This window comes from Lygodium microphyllum, chromosome 2 (assembly GCF_053477565.2).
Source record: "Lygodium microphyllum isolate KBCC chromosome 2, Lygodium_microphyllum_v1.1.10, whole genome shotgun sequence".
Classification (NCBI taxonomy): domain Eukaryota; kingdom Viridiplantae; phylum Streptophyta; class Polypodiopsida; order Schizaeales; family Lygodiaceae; genus Lygodium; species Lygodium microphyllum.
The window spans coordinates 131,631,983-131,655,036 of record NC_141136.1 but is presented as its reverse complement, the minus strand read 5'-3'; the positions used below and the strand labels follow the sequence as shown (position 1 = coordinate 131,655,036).

General features: G+C 42.7%; 1 protein-coding gene across 4 annotated transcripts in view; it reads left to right on the top strand.

The window, feature by feature from the left end:
* Positions 1 to 21,294, top strand: part of LOC148040335 (DNAse I-like superfamily protein) — a 76,632-nt gene extending 55,338 nt beyond the window's left edge. Inside the window, exons 11-15 of one of the 4 annotated variants that reach the window (XM_087698476.1) lie at positions 17,675 to 18,008; positions 18,088 to 18,173; positions 19,840 to 19,924; positions 20,744 to 20,852; positions 20,959 to 21,294. In XM_087698476.1, the coding sequence (XP_087554602.1) occupies positions 17,675 to 18,008; positions 18,088 to 18,173; positions 19,840 to 19,924; positions 20,744 to 20,836 (598 nt within the window). In that variant the 3' untranslated portion in view covers positions 20,837 to 20,852; positions 20,959 to 21,294. Of the gene's footprint in view, positions 1 to 17,674; positions 18,009 to 18,087; positions 18,174 to 19,839; positions 19,925 to 20,743 lie in introns of all 4 variants that reach the window. The other 3 variants (XM_087698492.1, XM_087698484.1, XM_087698466.1) reach the window with 3 other exon arrangements.
* Positions 21,295 to 23,054: the final 1,760 nt, after the last annotated feature.

Sequence of the window (23,054 nt, the reverse complement as noted above, 5' to 3'; positions counted from 1 at the left end):
TTGAATAACAAGTGTCTTGACACTTATCTCATCTTCAAGGCTTTCCTTCTTTGATGGAGAACTTTCATGAGTAGATATAACTATTGGTAAAAAGATAAAAACTTGTTACTAGAGATTTTCATCTAGGATATAGGTTCCCCGCCATGTGATGTTGCTGTCTGCCCACGCCTCCTAGTGCCTGGTCTCTGCCAGGCCCATTGCCTCACGCTTGGCCTACGTTGTCACTTGCAGACCTGTCTCATCAGGTCAATCTCCGTGAGCCCATGACTAACTACCAAGCTCTTAGCCAGGGCTGCCACTTAGTGTATGAGGCTGAAATTGACTGTTGCTCCCTCTGTCTGCAGCAACGTTCCCCCCGGTATCACAACAGCTAGCTCGGTAGGTCCTCAGCAGTGACGCGCAATGGAAACCTCTGGTCAAACACCGGTGTATTCTGAGAGTGCCCCCTAGTCAAACACCTTGCGCGTCGTTCTTTCTGAGGAACAACTCCTGAAAGAAACAGCAATCTTTCGATAGGTTGTAGGACACTCTCCATCCAAGGCCCAGCTTCAGGATTGGCTTCACTCCATGCTACGCATTGGTACAATGCAGATTGTAGAGGCAGTTCTCATGGGTCAGGGGATCTTCATGGTCCAAATCATCTCCGCGGATGCAGCCCGTGAGCTAATGGATAGCTTACATTATGTCTCCAGGAAGGGGGTCATCTATATGGTTTCGTGGTATAGTGGCTTCATAGTGGAGGACTTTGCGCTCCACAACAGGTTTCCTAGATACTTGGTCACCCTTCTATTCCCTGGACTGACGATAGAGTATCCTCAATTAGTGGAGGACTTTGGATAGCTTTTCAGCACAGTTCTTTCTCTCTTCTTCGCGGATGCAGTGACAACCGTAGGAGTCCCGAAGGTACGGGTGGTTGTGGAAGATACAAAGAACACACCGTGTGCCCAAGAGCCACCATGGGGGAATAGAGTTCACCCTCCAAGCCTGTGGCCAAGCGCATTCGCATGCCCCATAGCTCTTCTTCTTCATCAACATCTTCCACACCGAACAAATGCTTGTTCGGTCAGTCACAGGTTTCCCCATGAGTCTACACCTAGCGTCCTGGAATGTGAACAATCTACACTATAGTGGGGCACGTGGTTTCAAGAAATTGATTGTTCAGCAAGAGTTGTAGCCTACCCTTGCCGGATGGATCCCCTCCCCCCCCCCTTTCGACCAAGCCCATTGGGTGGGGAAGGTACTTCCAGACAGCTCACACACCTACTAGGAGTACTCCATCGGTGCCCACGGCAGGAGTGGAGGCGTATACACCTCTATTGGCTCGAGCCTTACCACCTATATGCGAGACCACGGGACGATTGTGGCAGGGACGGTCCTATGGATCAGACTGGATTCAGGGGACTCATGCCTTGGAGTCCTCAATGTTTATGCTCCTACTGAGGTTAGGGCACGCAGTAGGCTCTAGATGGAGATTGCAGGAGGACTTCCAGAGGTGGACTCTTGGATTGTTGGAGGAGACTTCAACAACCTTGAAGCCTTAGAGGACCAGCAGGGTAGAAGCAAAGATTACCAGGGTATGGCAGGGGAGGAGCAAGAGGCATGGGAGGTCTTTCTCCTCACAGTAGGAGTACATGATGCTTGGCAGAACCTAGCTTTTCACAAAAGAGAGAGGTCGTTGGACTTCTCTTGGGGATATAGATGGCTGGGCGGAGCTCTTTTGGAGCAGATGGACCGGTTCTATGTGGGAGAGTGGGGGTGCTCTAGAGGAGGCCAAGTAGGGCAGTTGCCTGGCACCTCTTTGTCTGATCACTGCCCAGTTCTCCTCACACTTGATGCTTCTGCTTCAACCCTTGACACGCGATCCTGTTGGATCCCTGAGTCGATCTACAAGAGGGATGAGGTAAGGAGGCAGATTGAGTAGCTCTGGACTAGGGAGTGGACCAAGGGGAACTAGATCGCAGAGGAGGTTGTAGAGGTCTTAGCTGAGTCAAGCAGGATTTGCCAGGAGGCAGCCCTATAGGCTAGGCAACAGCGTTGGGAGGAGGAGAGAGCACTTCGGCGAGACCTAACAGCCACTCAGAGACTACTCCAGGAGGCACCAAGGGATCCCACTCTCCACACGCATGAGGTGCATGTACGGGCATCCCTCGCGGGTCTTGAGGACATGCGCTCTGAGTTCTCCTTCCGTACCTCAGCAGCCTTTTGGGCGTGGAAGGGGGACACGATGTGCAGGGAGTTTTTTCAGGTGCATCAGCCTCACACCTCAGAAGATCAAATTTGTAGCCTCCGTGATCAGTATGAGAGAATTTGCTCTAGCCCAGATGAGGTAATGGAGATTGCCATTGACTTCTACAGACAGCTTTTTCAGCAGGAGGCAGTCTCAGCCAGAGTACAACGTTGTAGACAATAGGTCTCAGATTGCATTCTGTCCCTCGTCACAGAGAAGATGGGACGCACCCTCCTAGACCCCTTCACAGAGGAGGAGCTAGCTGAGCCCTTCCATGCACAGGATGGGCAGAAATGCCTGGGAGAGGATGGTCTTTCTAATGCCTTCTTCAATACCTACTGGGAGGTGGTGAAGGACCCCCTACTACTAGCCTTTCAGGAGATTTTCAGCTTAGGATGAATGTGAGGGAGTTTATCGGCAGGTCTTGTCAGTCTCCTCACCAAAGGGGGAGACCTGTTGGAGCTATCCCAATGGAGACCGATCACCTTGTTGTCAGTGGCCTATAAGGCACTGGCCAAGATGATCAGTAGTCGACTCCGCCCCGTGCTTCCATATATCATTCATGACACTGAGATAGGTTTTGTCCATGATAAGAGCATCCTAGATAATGTCTTCACTTTCTTCGAGGCAACTGAGTAGGCTCAGCACAGTGGTTAGGGATTGGCAGTACTCCTCTTGGATTTTGAGAAGGACTATGACAGGGTTGATTGGGACTTCCTAGAGGGCACCATGGCGAGGTTGGGCTTCCCCCAAGCATGGATCAATGGGGTTTCTGCACTTTACAGATCGGCCACTAGCAAGGTTCTCATTGGTGGTAGGAGGGTGGAGGAGTTTCGGCTAGAGAGATTTGTCTGGCAAGGTTGCCCTCTTGCCCTGTATCTTTTCTTACTCTTTGGGGAGGCGATGTCCTACTTCCTCCGCTCACGTGTGAGCGAGCTACGTGGCCTTTGACTTCCAGTGAGGGAGGAGATTGAGCTGCTGGACTCAGAGTATGGAGATGATACCGGTCTTTATGTAGAGGATGATGAGTTGATGTTGGAGAGAGTAAGGCTAGCTTTGGAGGTATTTTGCATTGCAGTTGGAGCGAAAATCAACTGGCAAAAGTCGGTTGGTTTTCTTACAGATCCGAACTCTAGCACAGAGTGGGGTGTCCAGTTGGGGTTCAGATGGGTGAGCAGGGGATAGACTGTCCAATATCTAGGATTCGAGGTGGGACTCGAAATCACTCCTGCCCAGCAGTTTCTTCTAGTTCTCGACTCTATTAGGCGGAAGTTAATCTATTGGAGCACAATCCGCCTTTCCTTAGTGGGCCGAGCCCTGGTGGTCAACCAGGTCCTCCTAGCAACGGCTTGGTACACCGCCTCTTGTTGGTGCTTCTTCTCGTCTTGTGTGGTTCAGCTTCGCCACCTAGTGCTGAATTTTCTCTGGGCTAGCTCAAAGTTCTAGGTATTCCCAGGCCAAGGTGGTGTGGGCGATCATCATTCGGCATCGGTCTGAGGGAGGGCTTGGGATCATCAACCCTGAGTTCTAGAGCTTGGTCCTTTTGGGCAAGTTAGTGGTCCGTAGTCTCATACTAGGTGGGCAAACCTGGAAAGTCCTTCTGCAGGAGGGTCTCTAGGAGTGCAAAGGCTTGGTGGTGGATGGAGGCCATCCTTGAGATGGATCTTCATGACTGCCCAGATCACGCCACCCAGATCTTCCGTCCTCCGTAGCTTACTTCGAGTGTGGTAGGGCCTTCACAAGGCCCTAGTTCAGAGTCCCCCAAGATGTTAGGAGGAGATAGACCGCCAGCTGGTGGTTTGGAATCCCCAGGTCAGAGATCGGGATGGGATACAGATTGGTGAGCGCTCCCACATCTAGTGGGCTGGTTGGGAGGCTGGCCCGGCTCATACTATCAGGACATGGCGGGAGGTGTACAGGATGGTGGATCAGGAGGTGTTGCAGCAGGCATTAGGTTGTCAGTGAGGAGCTGAGATGAGGAGGAGGGAGATTGACTCAGCGATCCCTCAGCAGTGGCTAGACCCCTGGATCTGAGAGCCAGTGGGGCTTGGTGAGGTGTGGATTGCTAGATTCTCACCGGCAAGTATTCCCTTACAGGTGGCAGGTAGAGTGGGCGGTGCCCCCTACGGGATTTTCTTCACTGTGTAGGATGGGGGGCGGTTGGTTCTTGACAGAGGGCAGCAAGATGAGGAGATTGTTGTGCTTCCTTAGAGGAGGATTCGTGTGGTTGGACTCCAGGGGAAGACCTGGCGACTGGACCCTTATGTGCCCTGGGAGGAGTTTCGGGAGTGGCGCCTTGGATATGGGAGAGCATGCCACTTGATGAGCTGGAGTGGGATCCTGAAGAGTGGCTATGGCCGGCCATTGCGGTCGCCAAGAAGCCACTGAGGTTCTTGGAGTACATAGCCAGGATTGGTAGACATATACTGAGGAGGACATGGATTGGGCGGCTTGGCTTAGCAGATACTAGGCGGAGCACAACATTAGGGATGCCTTTTGGTGGACTTTCTGGCGTCACTTGTGGGACAGGTGGAGGCCGAGAAGGGTGTCGTATTTCCTTTGGCTTTTGGCACATGGGGGTTTGGCTGTTGGGAGTTGGTTGGCTCAGATGATGCAACAGGATGGAGGTTGCAAGCAGTGCCCACAGCAGCACTTGGAAACTCCAAAGCACTGCCTTTGGTCTTGCAAGACGGCACTTCTTGTGTGGAGAGGAGCTTGCCATATTCTCCACCGTGTGGCACCAAGCCTTGGATGTATCTCGTAGGGGGCTTTTTGCTGGCAGGCAATCAGCCAGGGCCATCGCCTTTTGTATGAGGCCAGGATGCAAGACTCTATTTTCCTCATCGAGGTTGGGTTTTGTGCAGCGGTTGGCTTGGAGGCTTTATCCAGCAGCCAAGTATTGGATCCCATAGTAGAGTGCTCAGAGGTATGGGAGATCATAGGGAGTCTTACAGGACGGCACATTTTGAAGGCAGGCTGTTAGGTGGTTTTTGGCTGGGAGTGCCTTTCAGTATATGCGACTTTGGCAAAGCTTTGGATCTCCATCATCCACTCCCTTTGCAGCCGTTGGGACCAGGTGCAAGGCGAGACTTGAGCTCGTTAGGAGCTCCGTCTTCACTTTTTGCTCGCTTGGGGCGGCCATGACATGTTCTTCACAATGCAGGCGGGCAGCCCCAGAAAGCGATACACCCCCCCGCCATGGCTTCTTTCCCCCATCCTCCCCAGGCCGCCTTGAGAGACTTGTATACATGATTCGATTTGTGATTTGCATATTCTCCAGCTAGTCTGTTGAGCACGTACACTTCGTTGTAATCAGTCTTCTGAGTAATATAATTAGCCACATTTTACTTGCAAAAAAAGAGAGTATATATAACTAAATTTGGTAAAATGTAAAAGGTCACAAACTTACTATTTTTAGAACATCATCCCAACTTAGACCTAGTATTCTTCATTTGAATCCCTTGGAGCTGTATATTTGCGTAGTAGCTCTTCATTTCTCTTAATGCAATATAGCCTAAGGTCAACCTTTGTTGTGTGGCTGTTCTCATTTTTATAGTGGTATTAAACACCACAAACCTTCTTTGTTACCTCTCCATAGAGTAAGTGGACCCTATGGATAAGACTCCTAGATATGTATCCAAATCCATGTACTAGTGCATTCCATCCCCTCTTGCTCATAAGTAAACATTACTGCTGATAGCCCACTATGATGTGGTACTAAACACCACAAACCTTAGTTTTACCAAGGTTGCCTAAAAGCTCACTGTCTTGTGCATATAAATAGTGATTCCAAATATCTTTGTAATCTTTGTAGAGAGACGATGATCAAGACATTTTCATTTGCATATATCAAGAGAGATATTGAGTTTGGCTCCTCTATCCCCTTCCTTGGAGATATAATGTCCTTATGGTGGGTCCAGAATTCGTCTTTTGAGGGTTTTGGGAGACAAGGGCTTAAGTAGTGAAAAGTTAGTCAAAGGCATAGTTGACAAATACGAAAGATATGATACATCGTGGTATGATATGATATGGTAGTAAATGATACCTTTAGATTTGATAAGGTACTATATATGATAAAAAAGATTGTTTTCAAGAAAATTAACATGATTATTTTTTATAACAAATAATAGAACATAGGTTTAAAGCCAATTAACAATGCCATACAATATAAGATGCTCTATGGCATATGTTGCATACATAACATGCACTAGAAGTAGATAGATCATACTAGATGTAACCAATCTTTATATATCAACTATTTGGCTCAATGATTTAGATTAATTTGATGTTCGTAGGGCTTGAAATGGGAATTATATATTCTTTGGATATTTAAAAGAAATATGGTCGAGGAGGAATTGAAAGTTTAGTTGAATGGTTGGATCAACCAAAAAGCCTAGGATTAAGACTTTTTTACACTTCTCTTTAGTAGCATCTTCTTCCCACTTTTGGCACCCAAGCCTCACACCTATATATGGGAGATCTCTCTCTTTACTTCCACAAACTCTATCACTGAAATCTCAGCCACATGCTATTTATTCACTTATGTGATTCTCATCTAAGGAGCACTTTCTACTTAGGTTGATCAAATGCTCTAAACCAAATACTAGGTTCCAAAGACCCTGAGATTCAAGTACTTGTTGCATTAGGTTGGACCAAGTGGTAACATTTGACCTGCTAAAACGAGTCTTATCCATAAAGGTATTCTTGGCCGTAGCAACACGAGTGGCATTGTTGATGAGGAATAGGATAGCTAGGGTGGGGGAGTGTAGTACACTAGGAAATTAATCCCAGAGTGCCAACCATACATGTGAGATGTGTGCATAGTGGATCTGAAAGTTGGCATGGGCTGATTGGGCACGGGCATGGTAGCTGCCTATGTAGCCCGAGGAGGAGAAATAGGGACATGATAGGCAAAGGATGGAAATCCATGGATGGGAGTGACCCATGGAGTGAGATGGGTTAGGGCCCACCATAGGTAGAAGAAAGAAAGCTTGGCGTTAGAGAAGTTGATAGATAGGGTGGTGAGTGTCCAGGTGGAGTGAGAGGGATACCTCTCATTGCCATTCAAGGATAGACAGATATGCTCACTTGAAGATGTAGTAACACACAATAAAGTGTGGCTTGTTATTGATGTACCAAGGGGCAGAGTGGCGTTCACTTGTGGGTAGCTAACATGTGGTTTAGGAAAAGAGAAAGTGCTAGGAATTGAAATAGATGATCCAAATCCTAGAGTAGTTGATGTAGATGTGGAGTGCAATCCTAAGTTATTGAAGGCAAAAGAAAGAAAATATATGTCTTGACCAAAAGATTGAGGGATCGGAGGGTTTTGAGAAAAGTGACTACCAACTCCATACTCAAATGGAATAGAAGTGTCAGATATACATGTAGAAGCATGTTTTCTTCGATAACCTCCTCAATTTATATTCTCGTGCTCAAACTTGTCATTATTTGGATCTTTCGTACCAAAAGGAAACCTAGGGGGTGGGGGTATTTGATTCAAATGACTCAATGGTGTTAGATAGAATTGACATTGGGCTTGGTTGTGACGAAGAAGATGGATCGCGAGTTGTCCCAAATGGTGTATGTTCTCCCTAATGTGAGAGATGGCTGGCCTCTGGATGTATTAGGAGCAAGGTTTTTAGGAGTTAGAGAGTGGTAGTTGTGACCATATGTAACCAGCCTTCCTTCCATGGATGGGTGGTAAATCCCTGATTACAACTTCATTACAGCAGCAAACAATTAATGCAAATCTGAAAATACAAATTTACCTACTGATCTTGGACAAGGCACACGTGATTGGCCCCAAAATTGGTGCCCCTTTTGGTATTTCTTTAGCTTTATTGAAGAAAAAGCTGATTTACAATGGGATTCTTCCGATCCCCTTTGCAATCCAAACTCCCCTTGCTGTCAAAAGTGACTAGCAAGTCTTCAGTCTATTTTGCCCCTTGATTCAGGTGCTTAATTGGCCTTCACCCACTTCATGGATGATGGAAATGCCCCAAATTCAATGGTTGGCTAGTCCTCCACCTGAATTTAGCTGAAATTCACCTTCAGTCCTATTGAATCCAAGTCTTGGAGCTTCCAATTTTTGGCATGCTTCCTGAGGCTGTTGCTAAACCCTAATTAAAATTAGGGTTTACAGCAAAGAAATTTACAATTTCTTAGTTTCCAAGGATCCAAATGTTGAGATCCTCGGAGCAAGGCTGTGAAATGGTTGGGAGATGAGAGAGAAATTGTAGAGAGAGAAAATTCAGAGTTTTGTTGCAAAGAATGAAAGAAATTGGTCAAATGCAACCTCAATAGCTTGTAGATGCAAAGAATTGAACAAAAATCAGTCATTTACTACTGCTGCACTCTCTCAACAGCTTGTAGATGTTGTCAGCTACTGTTGATTGGTCTTCTCCTGCCCGTGGTTGCCTCTGAAGGTCCTCCAATGGTTGCAAATCAGACCAGCAGTATCTCCTTCCTCTCTCTTGCAGGTTGAATACACTAAAAATGCCTCTCCAGCCTCTAAAGACGTTTTTCAGTCTTGCATGGGCATTTTTGACAAGTGGCAACCTTCCCAAATGGTTTTTTCAGCATTATCCATAATTAAATATTAATTTTCAGTCTTTAAATACTGAAAATTAATCTAATAATTATGTCGGTGCCCTGAAAAATAATGTGATTAATTAAATTGGCTAGGCAACTTGCATTCTGAAGTGTCTCTGCACCATCTTTGACCACGGATTGGCGTTAGGTACCATTAAACGCCACTTCTCTAGTGTGACCAACCGACACTTATGTCCAAATGAATGTCCTAGGCCAATAATTAACACCAGATACCACCAAGTACCTGTGCAACATAACTTATAGCAACATTTGCCTTTGACATCCCGTGATGTTCTCGGGTCGTGGGCTTGTAAATTTACTTTAATCTAGTTGCACCTCACATGTGCAACATTTACTAAATCATGTGATTAAAAAGTAATCCACATGTTAAATGAGGTTTCAAAAATACATGTCCTCATGACACCATATCTCATGTGCAAGTATTCTTGGAGCTCCTCATCTGTTATGAAACGTGTATTTGGCCGAGAAGAAGAAGGTGAAGGTGAAGCATCATCTTCCTCTTCGAGTTCATAATACATCCTTAGGGCCTTCAATGATGGAGAAACTTGATAAGACATTGTAGGATCCTGAGGAGGAGTTTTAGATATTGTGAATTGGTTACATGTCATTTGTGTATCTTGCACAAAACCAAGCCTGCAGGATAGTGATAGGATACTCTTTACAAGAGCACCAGCTCTGATACCATGTGAAGACATGTTGGGGTTTGCACTAAGAAAACATAGAAGGTATGAACACGACTAAAACACAATAACTAAGATGATAATGCAAAAATGCAAAACACAAACACAAATAGAGAAGACAAAGAACTTTGAAGTGAATGAATCAATGCTGTAAATGATGGAAAGAGTGTACAAGATGCTCAAAGACATGACAAAGAGAGTAGTTATAGTGTGATGTCCATTGGAGATGGATCCCAAGTCCTATAACCACCAATCCGAGCTGAAATAATGCTGAGAATGGAAGGGCAGCAGGCTGCTAACCAAAATTCAGGAGCCACGAGGCTGTATTTGGCTGAATGCAGCAGTATGCAACCTGAAAAGTGATGGAAAGTGATCAGTGAGGTTGAGAACAGTCACGTGACAGCTGTATAAGGGTGTGTTGATGCAGGCCGGGCTAATTGGCAGTAAATGCTGGCAGCAGATTGAGGAGACAGACGACAGCTGTTGATGTGGTGGATCTACAGCAAAATGCAGCCTGTTCTAGGGTTGCTAGGTGGCTGGCAGCATCAGGAAGCTTGTTGCCTCATGGGGCTGCAGTTGATAGGGGTTGAACAGGTAGGTGGGCTGATGGCTGAAATGTGTAGTGAAGAGTGATGACATGCAAGAATGGGACGAGGCTGAATGGTGGGCAGCACGTCTATTTATGGATGAGTGGATCCTCCCAAATTAGGGTTTGGCTCATGGGGCACAAAAACTCTCTAGGAACTCTCTTCCTTTCAATGAAAGTTCGGCAACATTTGAGTTTTGGGGTTGTCTAAAAGCGCTAATCAGTTTGTAATGCATTTTTAGCTTAACAATGTGAAACTTGTTAGGTTAGGTTTCACCAACACAGACACACGCACGCGCGCATGCACGCTCATAGTAAACAAGTGAATAACGACGGAAGAGTGTTGGAAGCGCGTGCTCACAATGAATAAGTGAATAACTAGGGAAGAGTGTTGGAATGTCACATCCACCATGTGAGAATGATATGAAAGTACAATCTCTTAAGTTACTAAATACCACACCCATTGATAGGTGTTCACACGGGGCAAAAATCCTTCTCTAGCTAGAAAGTAAAATGTGCCTATGGATAAGGGAGTGTTCATACCTGAACTTACGAGGAACATGATAAGTGTAATAAATCCCCCTCGAGTGAACGATGTGAATGTATATAGGGGATAAGTAGATCAATCCCCAAACGGTATCAAGTCTAGAGCTTTGCGAAAGGCTTCAAACTCTCTAGAGAGAGCTTTTGTAAACACATCTGCCGTTTTGTGTAGGGACATAAACCAAGTGAATCCCCCTTGTATGGAGCCTCTTTGTGACATAATGATAATGCACCTCAATGTGCTTTGTGTGAACATGGAAAATTGGATTCCTCGCAAGTGTCATGGCACTGTGATTGTCAGTATAAATAGGAGTGGGTGACTGCCCCATACTAAGATTGACTAAAAGGCATTTGTGCCATACAGCCCAATCATTGTCTATGAATGCGTGCAAGCAAAGAGAAGTGCCTTTAGGATAAAAAAAGGTCCAATGTTTGAGTGCCTTTGAGATAAGGAAAGACACATTTAACTACTTGCCAATTTGTAGTAGCAGGGCTATGCGTAAAGCGTGCCAACTAAGAAACTACAAATTGAATATCTGGTTTTGTATTACACAAACACAATAGACAGCCTACAGCTTGCTGGTAAAGAGAAGAATCAAATGGATCTCCTGCACCCTCAAGTGTCAATGTGTGGCTTGTTCCAACTGGAGTAGAGATAGGCTTGGAGTCTTGCATCTGAAAATGCCCAAGAAGCTGCCCAATGTACTTAGCTTGTCACAAAATAATGCTCCTCTCAACTACAATAAAATGTATGCCCAGATAGGTGTAAGTGGTTAATATTTGTTACATCAAAAGCATGCTACAATTCAGCTTTTAAGGCTGAAATCTGTCTCGACTCTCATGGGGTCTAGTCAACAACATGTTATCCTCATAAAGAATGAGAATCAAGAGGTTATCCCTATCTTTACAAACATAAAGGGTGCTTTCAGTGTGTGAATTATTGAAGCCAAGAGCAATCAAGTATGCATGTATCTTTTCATACCATGCCCTACATGCCTGTTTTAAACCATAGAGGGCCTTATGCAATGGGCGCACTTAGGTTTGTGAGCCGTTTTAGACAAAGCTACCCCTCGATTAGTACGGAGTGTAATTAGCTTGCATCCATTGCCATTCTTTACAAGGCCAAGAAGGTTTTAAAGCATACAAACACGTCTGATTTGTGTCTCAAATCATATGCCCAATAGTGACGAGTCATGTCATTAATGAAGGTAACAAAGTATAAGTATCCTTCGATGGATTTGACACACACGGGTCGACAAACATCACTATGCACAAGTTGTAATTTCTGATCAGCATGTGTAGATCCACCTTTGGGAAATGAAGCACGATGTATTTTGCCAAGTGCCTAACTCTCATATACATTATGAGTAGGTGCTTTCAATGGAGGGAGATCGAACACCTTATTTTTGTTACTTAGGCAAAGCAAATTGCAATAATTAAGATGACCAAATTGAGTATGCCATGACTCCAATAATGTGTCATCCACAATGGTGGCATCTTGTAATACATCCTGTGATGCTCTCCTCTCATACAAATCAAGTTGATAGAGGCCATTGTACAATGTACCGGTGACAATGAGGACATCCCCATCATTACAATCAGAGACACTATATTGATCCATGTGAAATTGAACCACAAAACCAATACATGCAATGAAATGCCTTGAATTGCATATGAAGCATTATTTGCACATACAATGGATTTTCCCTTTTGTACATTTGCATATGATACAAACAAGTCACAAAAGGATATTATGTGCTTGGAAGGTCCATTGTCGAAATACCATGTGTTGCAATTTTCAATCACTGATAGACCATGTTCATGTGAAGAAGGATCATACGAGCAACGTACAACAAAAGCATAAGACTATTGACCAATGTCCAAGCTTGCTAAATGTGCAGTTTCATCCTTTGTACTTGTTGAAGTTTCAAGAATACTCATGCTTGATTGTTTTTTCTTTTTACTTGCCATCCTCTTTTTGCATTCTTTAATAATATGCCTCTTTTTTCTACAATAATTACATCTCCTTTTCTTAGCACCGTTATCCTTAGTGCTTGAAGAGTTTGTGAAAGAAGTTGTTTTGCTCTTACCCTTGGAGTTTGAGAACTGCCATGACTTTCCTTTGTTCCGATGGCTGGTTGAAAATGCTTGATTGTCCATGCTTATATTAGAGCAATTCACCCATGATTGCTCTTTTTACAATAATAACGATACCAATGCATCAAATGTGTATGCCTTGACATCTCCTTTTGCAAGTAAGCAAAGTGTAGTAGCAAAACTCTAATAAGCATCAGGTAGGCCAGCCAAGGCTGTAGATACAAGAGAGGCATTGGGAATTATTTCATAAATATTTGCAAGCTGCTCCATGATGTCCTTGACATATGTAATGAATGCATCCATTGAATCATCCTCTGTCATGTACTCCATCTTAAGTTGTTTGCCCAAATAGGCTACATGAGCCTCACTGCGTACCTAAGACAATGATGGAAGCTTATCCCAAGCATCATAAAAATAGGGAACGGCCATTTCAGCTTGTAGGAATGGCCTAACGCATTCCAAATCCTCCTCTGAGGTGAAACAACTAAGGAATGTTCCTTGCCATTCCCAAGCCCGTTCCCTACCGTTCACCTTGCTGTTTCTTGATGTCCCCCCTGTCGTTTCTTGTTTGGAACGGGTGTTCCAAGTCTGTTGACCAAAAATTGACGATTTTTCTATTTTGTATTCTTGCTTGTGTCACACTCATTCTACCACATGTTCATCCATCTCCATTGCCTAATGTGCATGCACTAATCTCTCTCTCTCTCTCTCTCTCTCTCTCTCTCTCTCTCTCTCTCTCTCGGGTTGAAGATACAAAGTGTCAAGACAAGCCACAAGCCAATCATGAGTCCATGGAAAGTTCAAATTTGATGCATTATCAATTCTTGCAAATCACAATCAAATTTCAACCCTATCCTCAATTCCAAGGTAATCACCCATTTATATTGTCTAATTTCAAGGGAAATTAGGGTAATTGGGGCGTTTGGGGCAATTTAGGGAAATTTGGACCAATGGGGGTAATCGAGTTATTTTTGGGACATTTGGGTCAATTTGGAGCATTGAGGGCTATTTGGGCAATTAGAGGGACATTTGGGGCATTTGGGAACGTGGCATTTTTGGGGCGTTGAGAGCAATTTGGGACAATTTTGGGGCATTTAAGGCAATTTGGGTGATTTGTAGCGTTGGGGAGACTATTGGGGTAATTTGGGTCATGGAAGGCATATTTGGGGCATTTAAGACATCTGCCGTTCTCCTCGCTCCAGTTCCTTGACCTTGGATGTTCCCCTCGTTCCAAGGGTCCCATTCTCGTTTCCCGTTCCACGTAACCAAGATGAATGAGTTGATGGAATCGCAAACGAGTTTATCCACACGTGTCAATCATGCACTTGCTATTTACTCTGCAGAGTTGCATGAACAAGCTAAGGGTTTATATGGTGTTGTATGCAAGACAAAGCACACCCAGAGTGTTCTTCAACAAGTCTCGAGTGGTTTGGGTGGTGAAGTGAGGAAACTTTCAGCACTTGTCTTTGAGACAAGTAGGTTGATGAATTTGTTGTTGAATGATATGTGGGCATCGTTTTGGGGGCATGGAGATGACCGCGAGCCTATGATTTGCCAGAGGGGTTGTCGACTACTCCTGCAACCAACCTATATTGCCCTATTTCTCACAGCTCAAGAGAGCCACCAATAAGTTCCCTTCTTTGCTGCCCAAACCAATACCCTGAGGTCAAGGAATATTTCATCCCCTTCCTTCTTGCCAAAGCTACCCGTTCTACATGAGATTTGTTCCTTCCTTTCCACAAATGGTTGCTGCCCTTAAAGACAAGTTGCACCTATTTTCTTCATGCTAAGTACTATTCCTCTTCACCCCACTTTTCTCCACTTTCCCTTCCCCACACAAGTCCCATAAGTCTCCACTTATTCCCATGCAAAAGGTCACATGCATTCTAACTCCTGATTACATACTTCCAGACTTTCCCGTCTCCTCTTGAGTCCAACATCAATTTTAAAAAAGAACAACTCCTATTCACGCACGATCCTCTTAATAAGCACAAATTTTGGGGATTTTGCTACAAGCATCAATTTCCACCAAATTTCTTCAAAACTTTTGGGGCTTTTACCTAAAAACCCCAAATTTCACCAAAATTTTGGGGATTTTGTGTTCGGTGCACAAAAATTGCCCCATTTCGCACCAAAAGTTTTATCATTTAGGAATGCATTCGTCGCATCCATTTGCTATAGTTTCCAACATTGGAGCCTTTTTAGCTGCAAATTCTTTATACTTTGGACAACAGCTGTTCACAAATACCAACAATTTGCAGCAAGAAATGGCAAGGCAAAATTATTTGCTCAATATGTTTGGGGACTCCAATAAATTGGATGGCACTATCTAGCGACATGCCAACCAATGCCAGCAAATGTCATGGGCATTAGGCGAGATTTCATGGGATTGAAGCGTTTTGTTGGACGGGATGGAGCTACAACTGGTATACGGGAGAGAGCCGAGTGTAAGGCTTAATGACGGCAGTGGTGGTGGTGGCTTATGAGCGAAGTGGTGGCGGGTGAGAAGATATATGGTCCTTTTTCCTCACCATTTGAACTAGTATTAGAGTGGGCATTTAAGGAGCTTCAGCCATTCTATTTCAACCCAAGATATCATTGTTAGGTTAGGGTTCAGTAGTCAACACACACACACACACACACACACACACACTCTCTCTCTCTCTCTCTCTCTCTCTATATATATATATATATATATATATATATATATATATATATATATATATATATATATATATATAGTGAACAAATGAACATCAAGAGAGGAGTGTTGGAATGTCATATCCACTATGTGAGATAGATATAAAAGTAAAATCCCTAAGGTACTAAGTACCACACCCAGTGACGTGTTCACACGGAGAAAAAACTCTTTTCTAGTTAGAAAGTGAAAAGTACCATGGATAAGGGAGTGTTCACACCATAACTTAGGAGGAACATGATAAGTGTAACAAAACCATTGAACCATGCAGCTGGTAGTACCATGAGGGTATACCTTATGCATCAGCTTGTGGATCTTTAATGTATGCCACGGTTGCAACTCGCCTTGACATTGCTCATGCAGTGGGAGTTGTTAGTAGATTTATGTCTAAACCTGGCAAGCCACATTGGGAAGCAGTGAAATGTATCTTTAGATACTTGAAAGGTACACAAGAAAAGTGTATATGCTATGGAAAGGGTACACTAGAGTTGTAGGGATTTTGTGATTCAGACATGGCATGAGATCTTGATACTAGGAAATCTACTAGTGGGTATGTTTTTACTTTGGCTGGTGGGGCTGTCTCTTGGTGTTCAAGTTTGCAGAAAATTGTGGCATTGAGTACTACATAAGCTGAATATATTTCAGCCACTGAAGCTTCTAAGGAAGCTATTTGGCTTGGCCGTTTGGTCAAGGGTTTTGGTCTTTCTTCACGTACTCCAGTGCTTGGTTGTGATAGCCAGAGTGCAGTATGTTTGGCTAAGAATGCCATGTTCCATGCACGTACCAAACACATAGATGTTCGGTATCACTTTATTCGACAAGTCTTGGATGATGGTCTTGTCACACTGACTAAGGTCAAAACCCAAGATAACCGTGCAGATGTTCTCACCAAGTGTCTTGCAAAGGCTGAGCATGAGCATTGCATTCGTTTAGTAGGAGTTGGTTAGAGGTATCACTTCAGGCCTTTAAGTGGGAGGTTGTCGGGTGTAAAGTCCCTTCGTCTCCGTGTATAGTCTTACGGGTGTGAACACACCCTTAATGTACCCTAACATATAAATACATTCTTTTATTCTTTGTGTACCATCACAACGGTACCCCTATCTCTGCGTTCAGTCCTCTAACTCTCAACTCAGCTCAGCCCTTCAGCTAACGCCTTAATCTCGCACTCCATTGCGCACTCACCCCCTTCAATAACTCTCTAGGATCGTATTTCTTTTAAAAAAAGAAAGTTTTTCATTAATTAAGCGTGTTTTGGGGCTGTTTAAGTCAAGCTAATACATTTTTAGCTTTATAGGGTTTAGTAGCGTGTGCACACACACTCACTCACAATGAACAAGTGAACATCAAGAGAAGAGAGTGCTGGAATGTCACATCCACTATGTGAGAATGATATGAAAGTACAATCCCTAAGGTACCAAGTACCACACCCATTAGCATGTGTTCACACGGGGAAAAAACTATTCTCTAGCTAGAAAGTAAAAAGTGCCCGTGGATCTCTACAGGGCACCCCCAATTCAGGTTTGCCACAGTCCTGCTGCTCTTGACAATGCACGATCACTGTTTGGAACTGTCCTACTGCTGTCTGCAGTCCCCTGCTTTCATGACTGTTGTTTCCTGCCAGGCAGTTGATTGGCTCATTACATGCATTCTGATTCAACATGCTTCTGCTGATGCATGGCATCATCATCTCCTCTTGTTCACACCACTCAGACCACACCACTGAGTGATGATGGCCTGAGTGGCCCCTTTTTCTCTGCCTTTGTTTCAAGCCTCTACCTTTGCTCTGGCTATCGCAGTTGACCTCTCTGCCTCTAGAGCATGCATGATATTCTTCACCTTGCTTGTTTGTCTACATTACACCTTGAAATCCTTAAACTGTAAATTTGGAGAAGAATTCAGATTGTGGCAACCTCCTTCAACATCAGAGTCGATAGAAGAAGAAGAAGAAGAAGAGAAGAAATAGAAATTAAGAGGAACAAAAAGGCTTTTGAGAAAGCAGCACATTTGATATGTATAAAGAACGGACTCCTTTAAGGGGTTTGTGACCCACACCATTGGATTCTTTTGTTTCACCTGCACTCATATTTGTCAGTGAGTGGTGTGTGTAAGGTGAAAATATTAATAGGTCACTTGGAAATGCACTTCTGCATGTACAATATTCAGTGGTTTTTGTTTGGTTATTCTTTACTCTATGAGATTGAAAGGCTATGATAATAAATTTCACTTTTCAGGTGGACGTCTGCAGCTGATATTCATATGATTAATAAAGGTCAAGGGTCATGCAATAGCACATCAAGCAGCTCATTGGAGTGGCGACAAGAAATAACAAAGTATGAAAATTCTCAAACAGATGTTTGGCAGGAGAGCACAACACAGTTTTCCAGCCAAATGGTCTCTTCTGCTGAGCATATAGCTATGCAAACTTCAAGTCAGATTATTACTACTCATAATCAAAGACGACCTTATCCATGGGGTTCAGATGAGTTAAGACTGGCTACTGGGGATGCTACAGAAACACTCGTGAATCACAAGTTCAACCTTCAAAGTGCCTATTCAAGTGTGAAGGTGGTATTGGAAGCCAGTAGATCCCCTTTCGTGTTCACATTTCATGTGCATTTGGCGTATAATTTGTTGTCTTCTATAGGGGCCACTTGACACGAGGGATTCAGTTGGTGAACCTCTAGTAACTACATACCATGCAAAGTTTATGGGCACTGTTGATTACATCTGGTATGCGAATTATCTTGGTTATGGCTGAATTGTTTTTGATTACAGAAGGTGATGAGAATAAATAAGATTCTAATTTCTAATAGGTGTGTAATTATGGGGCAATGGAACTTTTGTAGCAAAAATTTTGGAGCTTAAGGAAATTTTGTTTTTTGGTGTTCGAGAACTATGGTTTGCAGTTGCTATGTATGTGAGGTGAAACTGATATACTTTATTGTAGCAGTAGTTTTGGGGAAGCACCATAAGGTGTTGGAGACGGAATCTGTGTTGTTTCAAACTAGCTGTGTGTTCTGATGAGAGACGTAATGATGAAGATAAGGCTGTGTGTTATCTTATGAAACCAACGCATCACCTATTCATAGCTTGATAGAGAACAGGGGCTTATCACCCGGAGCTTTGGGTTTGTTGGTTTAAAAGGTGAAACGGACACATGTTATAGTTACCTTTTCCAGCATGTGGTTGGGGGAAGACATTAAGTGCTGGAGAGGATGGTATCACCCTTTTAACAATCTTCCAGAGTTGACTATTTGTTCTCAGTAACAAAAGACCACCAGAATAATTTGCATGGCATTTTTGAGGAAGGTGTGACTCGTGAGCCTCCTAACTGTCACCTAATGGTGGAGCCAAGGGTTAGGAAAAAAGTCAAGATGGTACAAGATTAGTGAAATGTTTTCCTCTATGTTGGCCTTGAATGCTGGGGCATATGCCAAAGTAAGGACATGTTTGATGAATATATACCTCTATGCTTTGCCAAAACTACCACTGAAATGAAGATACAAACTGGGGGGCACTATGTTGGGAGTCTGCTGCTATTATCTCATATTATCATATTTCAGGACTCAATGAGGTAGTGGGCCAACAAAATGCATGAGAAGCCAATGTTACAGGGGACAATTTGAGACATCAAGATCTTCCCCCCTCTATCCTGTCCATGCGTCCCTCTCTCTGCCTGTTCTTCTCAGGTTCTTTCTTCTTTTTTTCATATTTTGAAAACTCCTCAAAATAGAAAATTTCACTATATAACAGCCCCAGAAAGCATATTTGAAAGAAACAGGTGTTTCTATTGTTTGGTAGGACAAAATAGCTCATAGAAAGACAATGGTGGGCTGGGCGCTCCTATTCTCATTCTCCTGACTTTTCGTAGCCATCATCTTGTTCAGCTTGTGATTACCATCACTCTCCCTGCCTGCATTTCATTTCCAGTGTCCTCGCATTGATCATAGTTTTCCATTTTTACAAGATGTGAGGGAATGGTACCTTAGTCATCTTCCATGGTGGAAGGAAAGGAGGTTTTACAGGGTGCCTACCTTTGAACCCAATATGAGTATTGAGAAGTCCTCAGATGGAGGGAAGAGAGGCACTTCCAGCTTCAGAAATCCTGGGGACAGCTGGCTAAGATGGCAAAAAGAGAGTCTTGTGGACATAGTAATTCTGGGTTGTCTGTGAGAAATTGGGAGAGTGTGGTTTGATTTATTTTTGCAACTGTGAATATTTGCCTTTGCAATGTGCTTTTGTGGTCTGACTGTTGACATGTTAGGAAAAAGCACTACAGTGTTTTCCTTCGCAATTTGCTTTTGTGGTCTGCTGTAGACGTGTGAGGAAACAGCGCACAAGAAGGACGACCTTTGAGATCTATCTCTACTTACTTCAGATCCACTGTTTATGGTAGGTTTACAGATGGGCTTGTGCCTCTCAAGGTGTTGGACTTTCTACCAATTCATATTCTTCAAAGGACGAAGGGCCTTCCTTCAAAGGTTTGTAGCATGTATTATGAGTTTCTTCTATGGTTTTCTCAAGCTTGTAGCATGGGATAACAGCCTTAATTAGTGAAAGCTAGAGTCTTCACTTGAAAATGTGTGTGTTGCATGTGAGCTCTGCTTTGTCTTATTGTCTTTGATTGAGTAACTTTTTAAGGAGGTATTGCAGTCAGAGATGATGGAACTGATGTGAAAGAGCTAATAATGATCAACTTAACATGGATTTTTTTTGTAGTATCTTATGATCTTATTTATTTTTCTTGTTTTAGTTGGTATCATAGGCTCAGTTGTGTGCCATCATCTTAAGAAGCTTGCTTGTCTCAGGGTAGGGCTAGCCAGTTCTCTAGGAAGATCATTACCCTGAAAGAGGTTATTCCTAAAGTGGCAGCACATTATATGACTATTAGATAGTGGAGATGTGGAACTATCTACACTAGTCACAGGTAGCGCTTGGAAAATGCTGTATTAGGTTCTCACAATTGGTTAGGATTATGTGGTATACAGTGACATGAAAAGGAATTCATCCCAAGATCTACGAAAAGGACTCTGCAAACTGGGGAACAATCCTAGTGGATCTTGTTACATACTTAGAAAAACAATGTAAGGGAGTATAGGGCCCAAGATCTCTTGTATGCTACTGGATTTGTAGACTCCCATTTTGGTCCTTAAGATATGTAAATGTAAATGCATACAAGTTGTGCTTTTGAGATGTAAAAGATTGGTGTAATGTTTTCATTGGTGCTGTGAGTCTCTCTCTTATACATGCTTACAATTGTCAAACATTACACTTGCTTTATATTGATTCATTTTGAACAGAAATGGGGCAGTGATCATATGGCCTTGGCGTGTGAGTTTGCTCTGGTGGGCAATAAAAGGACGTTCCCAGTTAAAGATAGCTCTGAGGACTAAGAGGCTGGTGACCAAGGTTGGGTTTAAGCTGGGTTTTTGTCACCTTGTTGCTGTATACAGGAGTCAAAACTGTCACTCTTTATCTTTTTGCTCCTTGCCTGTTGGTTCACTGCTGGATCCAGGTCTGCTGCACCTTCAGTTTGATAGCTGCCTTGATCTGTGGAATGAACAATGGGGACTACTAGAGATGTGGCCCCTTATCTTGTTCTCTTAGTGGATGATTTGAGGGTTCTCTGCCCTTAGCAATTTTAGGGTGCTTCATTTTGCTGCCTGTGTTTGCAAATGACTCATTGCTGGGCAACAGAAATTGTATTCTTTAGCTTGCTGGGGCATGAAAATTAAACCTTCAGTCTGATAGTGGGCTTTAAAATACAAAGTTGAAATTTGTGAATCACCATAGAAAATCAGTATTTTGCACATATGTATGTATAAAAAATCAGTATTTTGCACACGAGAGAGAGAGAGAGAGAGAGAGAGGTTTCAAAGTTTGGTAGTTGCATATTCCAAGATTGAAAAAACTGTAAACTAGATACATGAAGTGCTTTTCACAAAGTAGTGTCTTCTTGTACCACCTTTACATGTTTTCATCGTGCGAGGTCATGAGAAGGTTCTCTTACAAGGGAGGGTTTTGGGTGGTTGAAGTTACATGAGAAACTAGGATCTTTAGATAATTCGAGTTTTATGCCGGAACTCCTACTTTAGTGCATGCATGATTGTTCTTTTTTATGTTTAAATTGATTGATGTTTTAGTACAAAGGTTGCTATTTTTTTTGCAAGAGTGTGTAGGCTTATGCAGGCAATAGGTCTGTTTTATGTGTGAGAGATGTACATCTACTCTAAAGAGAGAACTTTACATGTGGACCATGTGATTTGCAAGCCACAAATATCCTTTGCTTATTCAAGTACATGTGTTGTTTTGATTTCTCAAGAATATTGTTGACTTGAATATTGGGTTTTACAACACCTTGTAGAATATGCATTGAACATGTTTTCTCAATAAAAATTGACGTTGCTACTTATTTCTAATGTTGTGTTACCTCCTATGAGATCCAATAATCCAGGGTCCATACAACTTTAATGATGAGATTTATAAACAAGTTAAAACAAGTTTTAGTACTAATTACCCGATAAATCTTTATGATTATGATTATATAAGTACATAGACTTACGAACCAACATGAACCTATGCAAATGATTTATATCATGGCTTTAAATCGATTCTTGCAAATGTTTCTCCTCATGGCTCCATCACATGATTAACATTCCATTCATTGTTTGTATGTTGAACAATGTATTGATATCTTGTGTTGCATGACTTTTCATTGTTGTAATATTTATTTGTTTATCAACATGAGCATTGTTCATTTGGGTTTTACACTATGGATATCAATATAACTTCAAGACATTAATGTTATTATTGAAGATAACCTTTTTTTGATAATATCACACTACCAACAAGTATAATGACATGCACAACCTAGCTTACTAATTCATGTGATGATCATCGTGTCAATCAAAACTTGCATTATAGTTTATGACCTCACTTTATGCTTCCATTTATCTCAAAGTTTGCATAGGCAACTCTAATGTACGGATTGCAAAGTACAATATCTGTTCCTTGAAGTACCATTTGAGAAAAGTTTCCCCCCCAAAAAACCTATGCATGAGAATTTTGTATTTCTCTTTAGATCATCATATGGATCTATCCGTATCATATACCCAAGAACTCGATATATTTTCCTACATTATTCAAGTTTTTACATGCCTAAGCTAACATCATCACCGTAGGTACAAATACATGGATAGTTCTTCATTTTTAAGTAGCAATGAATAAACATTACATGAAGGACTTTCTTATAAAATATGTTCCACAATGATAATGATCTTGCACGTACATAAAATATCACAAATATTACCATGTATTACAAAGCATGTTGGCATCCAATCCAATGTGTTTGGGAAGATACTAGTCTTGTCTAAAGGTTTTGTATTTGCAACCCTTATCTCATTAGTAATAAAGATACGAGTTATAGAAACACTATATAATCTATTATGATGGTCGATTCAATTGGATATAATTTCCACATTCAGATGTGTAAATAATGTATCTTGATGATTTATAATTAAGTAAGATTTGAAGCCTTAAGCAAGTATTTGATTTCACTTACATATATAGGTTTTAGTGTGCTTTGGTCCCAAGGATGCTAATAGAAGTATC